This window comes from Dermacentor variabilis, chromosome 11 (assembly GCF_050947875.1).
Source record: "Dermacentor variabilis isolate Ectoservices chromosome 11, ASM5094787v1, whole genome shotgun sequence".
Lineage (NCBI taxonomy): Eukaryota > Metazoa > Arthropoda > Arachnida > Ixodida > Ixodidae > Dermacentor > Dermacentor variabilis.
Window position 1 is genome coordinate 19085994 of NC_134578.1, and position 10811 is coordinate 19096804.

Consider the following 10811-nt stretch of genomic DNA (forward strand, 5'->3'; position numbering starts at 1 on the left):
ATGGGGTTCTTCTTCATCATCGCTTGTGGGGCTGGCTCTAGAGTGTGATCCGTGCTGTAGGCGTGGTCGGTTCACCCAATCTTTGACGCGGAATAAACGTCGTGATAACTGCTGCGTCACAATACTGTCATTGGAATCCGCTTGCACTTGCACCAAACTTAGTCCCTGTATTACACGATCTTTGTGTGCGGAGATCGAACGTGTCGTTGGGGTAAAAGAATTCATCGCCAAGGAAATGGAAGCGTAGGAGAGGAGAGCGGAGAATTAGGTGGCGTCGAGAGACTGGGAAACCTAGTATATCTGCCTGTATACGTGCAGGCTTTCTTCTTGAATATGGAAGTGGATCTGCTGCCCTGTGTTTTGCTAATGTGGTGAGGTCGGTGATGTGGAACCCTTCGTATGAATGGGCGCGCTCCTTGACGTGGAAAGATGTACGCCGCTTGACAGTCTACTGAAGAGGGCTCGTTGCCGCTCGAGTTTCCAAGCAGTACTGTTTCCTGAAGAGACCCAGGCGATCAAGAAAGAACAAGGCCTGTTGATTGTCACCGTTCGAGATACTGAATTGACCGATGCTTAGAGAAACACCCGTATACATATCATCACAATAGATGCACGTCGCCTGTCATCATCCTGCTGCTCCGACATGTATTTCACCGTATCCACCCGAACGCTGTACACACCAAATACTTTCTGCTGTAAAGTTAAACGGGTAGAATCGACACAGTGCCCTATGTGCAATGTACGAGAGCACATAGTACACTTAATCTGAAATCGCAACCTCTTTGCAGTTTGAAGGAGGGTCCTATCGACTTCACTAAACGAACCTCAGGGCTCCCAACTTGATTTGCAACGCATGCTTGGGCCGTAAATTAGTGCCGCCTGTACGTACCACGCTATCAACGCGCTCTTGACTCTTCTGAAAAGTACTGGTCTCAAAGAAATAGTTTAATACTTTATGTTGTGATAAACGTTCGTGCTAAGTGCTTTGTGTCAGGTGCGTGTGTCATTTCATATATCATCGCAGTCATTTAGACATTATAAAAGAGTTTTGAGCCAAAACCACACAAACAAGAAAGGAGACAACACGGGCGCTTTGCCCTGGTTGTCCGTGTTGCCTCCTCCTTTCTTGTGTGTGTGGTTTCGGCGCAAAACTCGTTTATTATGTCTGATAACCAACTAGCCCAGCAGTTAACTCTTCTAAAACCTTCAGAGTAGCATGCTAGGCATGCCGTGAGGCAAACACAGTTTTCATCATCCTTCATTCGCACAAAACTTTAACGCTGTGGAGAAACTGGCAACATACTGTATTCATCAGAAACATTTAAAATCTGTCACATAATGAAATCAGTCAGGTGGGAGAAATTATTGTAAAGCAGCGTCACTACCACCAACGCCTGACGTATAAAGAGGTAATTAGAAATTGCTGGCAGAGGCATTCGTCCTGCAAGGCAGAAAAAACCAACATACCTACCTTCTTACAGGAGGCAGCGGCTAGCTTCTGGGCTCCAACTTGCTGCAAATGCCAACGCATTTTCTTTTTACTACAAATGGCTAACACACGAAGCCCTTTGACTGCGACGTACATAGTGTCACAGATATTAAGTTTAGATTCGCAATGTTGTTAGAAAAGGAAAAAAACACTTCGGCCTTTGTTAAGCGCACTGATTCATGCTTGTTGCAGGGTGTTGCTGAAAATGTGTTGAATATTTCATTAAGCATGCACCATGCGCTGAGAAGTGAATGAATTTCTTATCCAAGTGAAATATCGCAAATGTTTGCCGAATATCTGTGATGGGTAGGTTTTCTTCTTTTTTATCATCTCTATACAGGAGTCTTAAACAAACAAACAAATACACGAAATCACAAAAAAAGATCGGCTTTATTTATTTCTTCAAAGTACGGCGCTGTCACCAGACACTTTCGGTCTTTGGTCGACTTGTCTAAAGTGAATAAACTCTACAAACTCAAGTAATCAGACGAAATAGCTTGACAGAACCTCGAGTTTCTCATGTTGAGAAAAGGCCTTTCACGAAAACGTAGATGTATTGTCATGTTTTATATATTTGAGACTTTTCAATCAGAAATAGTGATATCTAAGCTTCAGTTTGAGAATGAGTACAACATGAAAGCTTGCGTGAACACAGCTTGTTCCTAACATGATATCGTAAGGCAGCAAGAACAGCCCACATGAACTTGTCCAGAGCTTTGCTTCGCAACGTGCACGATGTGGTTACCATGTTCCACGAAAGTTGAAAGATAGGCGACCTAAACAGGATACTAAGAGGACGACATTAACTTTCCTGCTATGCATACCAACAAAGAAACATCTTTGTAATGGTTTCATTTGGGATGAAGAAAGGAAGCTACACAGTGACATAAATAATTACAGACCTTCTTGTGACCACAGGCTCTAGTATAAGTTACTATAGCTAAGCCAGTCACATTTAGAGCTGTGATAACATGAAAATCTATGCTCCTATACCCGTACTGGCAAATCCGGCAGAGCCATCGCCTGAGAAACTTGCCTCTGAACGGTGAGAAATTAAACGTTCGCAAATTTCCATGAGCACTTTTTTCGCTTTGATAAACGGATGCTTTGTATTACTGCCCACAAAAGTAATCAGTCAGCAGTCACGAATTTTTTATCGTTGATTAGATAGAGAAGCAGCCAGCAATAATTTTAGTACGTTTAGTATGTAGATGACAAAGATTGCCATTCCCGGCATGTGGCATTGATTGCTATAAAGTCAGTATAACTCGATTCTGACATCTTGCTGCAGTGTGGCCACAGCACATGATCTCAGAAAACCACCCCTTATAATGGGAAATTGCCATGGACTGCGCTGGCTAGAATGAAGAAATTTCTTTTATCGGCAGTGTTTCTTAGCACAAGCGGGCTTTGTTACTTTGTGGAACCTTTATAGATGTACCGATACATTCCGTTCAAAGCACTGGAAGAAAATATTCATGTACATCGAAGCATGCTCCACAGGCTGCGTCAGCTTTAAAATTGCCTCGCTTTATAACCCGTAGGAAGTCTGCAAAGAAGGAAAAAAGCTTATACGGATCTTGCACGGTGCGAAGAGCTCAACAGTTGTTTGAGACACTCGATTTTCGCCGCTCCGAGATATAAAACCCTAAAACATATATAAGTAGCAGTGTGAAAAGTTCAATGTCCTGCAATATGCAGCAACGCACGCCACAAAAACATTTCTGTACACGTGTGACATATAACAAAAACGCGTCCTTGTGTACCGGGCATACTCAGCTTCTCTCCAGACAACTTGTAGCGGGCTCTGAGTTCCTGAAAATGGCAGTGTCTCACAGAACCTAGAGTTGTCTCACAGAACCACGGTTTCAGCTATTACACGAGCCACGGCTGGCAGAAGTCCATGAGCTCCGCATCGTCCGCACCGTAGCAGTCCAAGGCACTCGCCGAAGACTCGGACACGGTCGAGGGTGGCACGTCCGCGGGCGATGGAGCATTGTCTTCTCCGACGTGCGAGAAGTCGTAGTAGCCTTCTGTGTCTTCGAAAGAAGTGACCACGTGCCGTTGCCGTTGCTCATGGTTTCCTTCGTACGAAGTCTCATCGGCGTCGTCGTCTTCAGTGTCCCTCTCGGAACCACCGTGCCTCTGTTGGCTGGCACCTCGCTCCAGGAGCTCCTGGAGCGCCTTGATGTAGTCCACCGCCGAGCGCAGCGTGTCCACTTTACTCATCTTCTTGTTCTGCGTGAAGTTGGGCACGTGCTGCCTGAGGGCCGCGAAACCCATGTTGACGAGTCGAACGCGGTTTCGCTCGCGTTCGTTCCTTCGGGCCACGGCCTGGGAGTAGCCGGAAGAGATGGCCGGCTGGTGGTAGGGCGTCCTCCTCGCGAATCGCAGCACCTCGCTCGCCTTGCAGTGCTGGTGGTTGTGGTGGTGAGCCGACGATGTGCTTCGTATCATCCTGTACGAACTCATGGCCTGCGCTCGTTCTCGTTCTGTCGCGGTGGAGAAACCGGCTGGTGAAGGCGAACTCGCTAGCGTCATGGAAGCTAAGCTGGCATATTTTTGGCGCACCGTTACGCAGAGTTCAAGTAGTAAGAAGTAAACCCGCTTGGTCTCGTTCTGTCTAATGCTCACGCGTTCTGGGGCCTTCGCTTGGTCCGAGACGATCGGCTTGGACAGGTATGTTCTCGGAAATTCACCATGGGTCGTGACACTTTCTCGCCGGTTTCAGATCACACTGGAATGAACGGCACGGAAGAAGACAAAACGAATCTACGTCACATATGTCGAAGCGCTAAGCGAGTAATTGTATTTGGCAGCTCAGAGGTGTCCGTCTGCGCAGCAGCAGTTCCTCCCTTAAATTGTTCCCGACTTGAAAGGTGTAATCATAACGTCGGACTCAATTTCACGAAGACATGGCTACACGAAACACGTTCTTAGCAACCAAAATTGAAGGACAATCTCCTACTTTCAGCGCTCTTGAAGAAGCCTATAAACGGGATGTCACGTACCCGAGTTCATCAGTGCCGTAGTGAACGCTGTCTGTGGCGAGTACGGTGAAAATAGGGAGGCCCGTAAAAACATGAAATGCGCGCGCACACACACACACCCCTCGTGAGACTTCAGGGCACGTGACAGGCACACCGCGGTGGTGGCTCCGAAGTCCTCCTGCTCCGCGGTGCCGGGGCACGCAGGCTGGCCCAGCGAGGTGGGGTCTGGGGGTGCGAGACGAGTCGGGCTTCCGTGCTGCTTCGAGGTCTACCGTTCCAGAGGCAAATGCCACCGCGCTCCATACACACTCTCTCTCGGTGTAGCGGTGGCCACCAGGTGATTGCGCCTTGACTTCAGACCCTGATCTGCCAGAATCGGAGGAAGCACGCTGCCGAACTAAGCACATACACACGTACGCACACCTAGGGATCCTCGGTGCTGTCGTGCTCGCGCTTGCTACCACTGCACGTGGTTTTTGATTTTCTGGCTCCGCGCGCGTCTTCCCTCCCAGTTCCCAATGGGTGGCCAATGGAAGTCGATCACGGAGATGCGCGTGCAGAAGGAGGGGTCTGCCACGAAACATGCCCCCCCCCCTCCAGCTGTGCCTTACTGCGTCCCCCCCTCGGCCCGCCCCCTAGTTGTTTGGTCCACCACCACCCCTCTTTACTCTCTTACCCCTCGCAACCAGCCCTCCCGGCCCCCCCCCTCCCGCCAACAGCCACCCATGGAACACCCCCCGCCGTGTTGCTGCCTTGTAGCCACGTTTTCACTCAAGTGATCGCGTGCCGCGTCCTTTTGTTTCTGCTGCCAGGCCACCGTGGGCTCTTCGTGCGCTGTACGTGTTTTCTCGCGTGACTCTCCAGCCGCATACTCCTCCCCCCCCCCCCCTACCACGTCACCCTCCCCCCCTTTCCCTGCGTCTATGTAACTATGCTTCGCCACTGCTTGCTAGCGGGATGTGTGCTTGCCAACCAAGTCGTGAGTGAAAGGAACGCCTGTGAAGTATGCAAGGGGGGGGGGGGGTTAAGGGGAGGAGGGTTACAGGTGGGTTGGAAGGGGGGGTCACTCAGACTGGACATCAAACGGGCTGCTGCTGCTCCTGCTACGCCGCTATCATCCTGTTCGATGCGGACTGGAACGAAACAAACATGCGGCCGCGTTGATTGGGTCACGCTGGCTGGTTCGGCGGCGCGGAACGCGGATGAAACAGTCGCAAAAGGGTTGCTGTGGACTGCATGTCGCATTGTCTTTTTTTTTTCCTTTCCCTCAAAACTTTTCGTCCTGCTGCGCTTCCCGTTTATCCCACCAGGGCCGATAAAATACAACCCTTTCCTTTCTAAACGGACACACGGTTTTGTGGATTCGGACCCTGCTGTGCGTGCTTCTGGCAGTCTTTTGATCGTCTGTAGCCTTCCTGCAGATTGCTTGACTTCCTCATGGACTGGCCCTTATTGGTTATACTCAGGGAGAGAGAGAGAGATTTGTTATAATAGAAAGGTTGAGAAGGATCTAGTCTGCTACTCGGTGTTGGGGTGAAGCTGGAGGGAAACAAAAGGAAAGGAAGAAAGTCATTACCATGATGACAAGGATAGACAAAGAGATGGCCATAAACGAAATGAAGAAACAACTGAAAGCTTTTATCACAGTTAGTTACTACATGGAGTCTATCCACATCGTCTAGTTGGCCATAAGAAGCATATGTAAGGTCCATAACGAAAAATGGAGAACAGATCTGCGTTTTACATATTGCCGTCCACAGACCTATGATTTGTTTAGTTATTCTGATAAGGAGAAACAGGGACCACGCCCGTTTGATGGTGCTGATGATGATGAAGCCTCAGTTAATGGCACAAACCCACTGTGGGGATTTGCCGGGCTGCCTGTTATATTCTGCCTCGTCTTCCTCCGCTTCCTCGCGCTCACCGAGCGAGCAGCCGAGCCCGAGCTCCGCTCTGTCTTCTTTTACTCGGCCACACTGCGACTGGTGTGCCACTGCAAGAAAAACACGTCGCAGCACTTTCGGTTTGCCGGCGGACACAGTTCTTCATAGGCGACACATGCACGGGAACGTTGTTTCGCTGTCTCCTGTCTGCGTGCCACTCGGATGCCGAGGACAGCACACGCGAAGTGTTCTCGCTCACTCGTGCGGCATTAATGAAGGTCCCTTCGAACTTCGCGCCTAATTTCATTGAAGATAGCGGTGCACCTCATTGCACCCACACCTTGTCGCCGATATTGTATTCTGGCGCCATAAGGCGGCAGTTGTAGTACCTTACTTGGGCATGCACAATCATCTTGTGCACCTCTGTTCTGATGTTGCGGCAAAGCGTCGATGGAACGCCCCATTTTTGCAGGTGTGTCCAAGCTGAGTGTAGCGCCCAGCGTTGGAAGTTGGCCGTACACAATCTCGTAAGCGGAGATGCCCGTGGAGCTCTTTAACACCATGTGAACTGCGTATGCAGCCACTTGAAAGTACTCTTACCCAAAAGGCTTCGCCTGTGTTGTTATTTCTACAACATGGTGCTGAGCTTGGATAGTCTGGTACGACTTCTCAGTCAGACCGTTCGCTTGTGGTTGGTTCGCAAACGGAAAGTGGTGCTCAACTCCAGATAGCTGTAGGTAAGTTCACGGTGAGTACACGGCTGCGGAACGTGGATGGCCTGTGGGAGATGGGCTTCTTAGGGAGGCCGTGTCTTCATTCGTAGCGGTCCCGTAGGAACTTTCTGACGCAGTCGGCCGCAAGCGAAGGCATGGCAGCGACTTTGAAGAACATTGAGAAATGGTCCACAGCGAGTATATCCGTTAGCCGCTGTCGTCCTTGGAAGAGGCCCGATGGGATTCATTCCCACAGTGTGGAACATTTTTCAGGGGGCGCGAAAGGGCAACGTTTCCAGCTTGACACCCTGGACGCCATTTGCGTAGTTGGCACACCTCACTGCATGCCTCGCCTTACCACACAGCATGCGACATACAAACGCACATTTCTAACCATCCTCGGCCACCAAAACCGTCCCTGTGCCTTGCGCAAGTTGGCCAGATATACCACGTGGCCTCCTTCGGGTGTATCAAAGATAGCACGCAAAATCCTAGGGCGTAAGGGCGTTAGGAATGACGGGAAGGTGGGGTTCGTTTTCCTTATTGACACGATAACGACGACACGACGTACCTTCGCTAAAAATTAACTTGGAATTGCCCCCCTATTTTTCAGGGAATTCGTAATCGGCACCAAGTCTTTGTCGACACAACGGGCCTTCGAAACGTCTTGCTGGGAGAACATGAGCCAGCCTTCTCGGTTTTGTGGGGAGCCTCCCTCAATCGTGTTTCGCCATAGAGCGTCCGCAATCTCGTTTTGCGCTCCTGCACGGTGTCGGATGTAGTAAGTAATCTTGCAGGCGAACGATCCACTGTGCATACTTATGCTTGAGGTATTGCTTAGCAAACATCCATGCGATAGTGGAGCTATCCGTTACAACGGTAAATTGTCTGCCAAACAAGTAGTGACGAAACTTCTAATCTACGCTCCAAGCGACGGCCAGGCACTCCAGTTCGCTCGCAGCTGGCAGTTCGTTCACTCCAGACACAGAGTGAACGAACTGGCGAACGAACTGGAACGAACGCCAGCTGCAGAGTTTGCAGCTGGCGTATATAGCTGTTACTTCCTCACGTCCGTCAGGGTTGCGCTGGATGAGAACTGCCCCGACAACAACCTTACCGGCATCAGTGTGTACTTCTGTTTTCCAATCTTCATGGAAGTGGCACAGAACAGGACTCAGTGTCAGCTGGTGTTTTAGGGTCCGGAAGGACAGCAACCTGCGAAGGGGCCCCATTGAAATTGAGCTCCCTTTTTAAGTAGGTCCGTGAGTGGAGCTACAGTAGACAAAGTTGTGGACAAACTTGCGCAAATACGACGCAATCCCGAGGAATAGCTGCAGCCGTTTAATACATGTATGTACGGGATAGTTCGTTACGGCTGCAATTCTTTCAGGAAGGGGCATGGACGCCGTCCTGATAAATGGTGTAACCGAGGTACGATATAGCAGTCAATCCAAACTGGCACTTTTTGCGGTTCATTTGGAATCTGGCGTCGTGTAACTTCTCGAGTACTTTGCCGAGGTTTTGTAGATGTTCTTCTGTTGCACCGAGACCCAGGATGTCGTCGAGGCACACAACGCAGGCGTGATCTTCGAGCGGACCCAGCACTCTGTTCATGGCGCGCTGGACCGCACTTGGGGCTGTGGGCAGCTAGAAAGGCATTCGGTTGAACTCGTACAAGCCAGAAGGTGTACGAAAAGCCGTCTTGCACATATCCTCCTCGTCCACGTTAATTTGTCAATACCCCGCTTTTACGCATAAATCTAAAGACGAAAGGAATCTTGAAATTCTTACGGTGTCAATGGCGTCGTCAATACGTGGCAGCGGGTATGAATCGGTTATGCTGTGCTTATTTAGCTCCCGATAGTTCAAGCAAAGCCACACACTGTCATCATTTTTCCGGGCTAAAACGACGGGTGTCGCGAACGGGCTAGAAGGGCCTCATAACATTAGCCGCTAGCATTTTTTGTATTTGTCCGGCAATTACAGCCCTCTCTCGTTCGGCATACCGTCGCAACGGTATGGCCACTGGTGGATGTTTGTCAGCTGGTATATGGCGTTCTAGCAAGCTGGTTCCGGGAAGTTGCGCAGTACTATCAACAAAAAGGGACCGTGCCTTTCGAATACAGCTTATAGTGTATGCAGGGTTGCCCGCTGCCTTTGGGAATGTTGAACCGGCGGAGTACTCGGAGTCAAGCAGCGGGCGGGGACACCACCGCCGCTTACGGTAAGTTCACCAGAGAGGAGGTGCTCAGCTCCCAGGATTATGTCAGTAGGCAGGTCCCCGAAGACGGGAACTGCGACAAGGAACTTGCTCCGGGCTTCGGTTTGGAGCGGCAGGTCTAGCGCACAGACAGGCAGTACGCAACCACCGAGGCCCCGCAGGAGTGCCTCGGTCCAAGGCTGGAGGGCGACTGGGGAATGGCGTCGAAACAACGCCGTACGCTGAGTTACAGTATCAAAAAGAGCCGTAAGCTCTCCGTTGCCGTCGACGCGGATCTTAACTGTTTGAAGCGGTCGCGTTTGGTACTGGGTGGCTTCACGGGGCACTTGTGGGCAGGTCTTATATCTATGGCCGAAACGCCCGCACGTGAAGTTTCCGCGCCGCAATGTAGTGGACTCCTGTGAGGAGCCAGTACCCAGGCGCCGACTAGCAGGGCCCTGCAACTGTGCCGACCATCCAACGGAAGTATGCATACATCCCGGACCGCCGCGTGCGTTGGGTCACGCACGCCGTCGACGACATACCGTCGAGCTGCCGGAGAGGTCCATGCTATGTCGCAGGCTTGCAGAAGGCGTAGCTTGTAGATATAGGTGACGATGCCTTCTGTTGCGGCTCGCCGGCGTGACCGCATCTTCGCGAACCGAGCTTCATAAGCATTCGAAAAAGCTGCAAATGCGGACGCCAAAGCCCCGATCCACGTTGGCCATGACGCATATTTGCATCCATGGAAGCGATGCCAGGCCTCAGGAGCTCCTTGGAGACGCCCTTCTGCAATGGATTTCTTGATGCTGTGGCCAAGAGTGTTTTCCGGCAACAGAGTGGGCGGTGAAGACCCAAAGGGTGAGGTCGTCCTCAAACCCATAAAACTTTGGAATTGCATTCTCAGAGAGTGGGGTAAGTGCGGCGCACCCAAAGCCGGAAGTAGAGCTGCTTGCCATGTTGCTCAGCTGTTGTGTTAGCATGCACATTCAGCATGGACAGAAGGTAACGTGAGAAGGCAAGGAAGCGTTACTACTATACACGAGGGCGGTTGTGGGCAGACTCGATAAATTTAGGTTCAAGGTGCGGTACGGTACGTTTCTGCTATTTCTGAACAATAAGACCATGCAAATATGTCAAGCGGACAACTGGCGCAGGGCGTGCAGAAGCAGGGCCGCATTAATTAAAGCGCCCCACAGGGTCCAGGAGACACTACGGAAGCGGTCACACGTCAAATCAACCCTTCTGTGCCCACCGCGGTCGCTTTGCGGCTATGGCATTGATCGAGGTCGTGGGTTTGGTCCGGACCGCGGTAGCAGCGTATCAACGGGAGCGAAATAAAAAAAAACGCACGTGCATTTAGATTTAGGGACAAGCTAAATAACATCACGATGTCAAAATTGATCCGGAGTCCGCCACTACGGCGTGCCTCATAACCCGATTGTGGTTTTGGCACGTGCAGCTCCATAATACAATCAAACTTCTAATACTTCTGCCATGATGCGATGCGCCACATGTGAGGAAATGACAACGCTC

General features: G+C 50.8%; 1 protein-coding gene across 1 annotated transcript; it reads right to left on the reverse strand.

The window, feature by feature from the left end:
• Positions 1 to 1870: 1870 nt before the first annotated feature.
• LOC142564696 (uncharacterized) lies at positions 1871 to 4679 on the reverse strand. The gene has a single exon (XM_075675821.1). It carries the CDS (start codon positions 4028 to 4030, stop codon positions 3365 to 3367), a length of 666 nt encoding a protein of 221 aa, XP_075531936.1. The 5' UTR covers positions 4031 to 4679; the 3' UTR covers positions 1871 to 3364.
• Positions 4680 to 10811: the final 6132 nt, after the last annotated feature.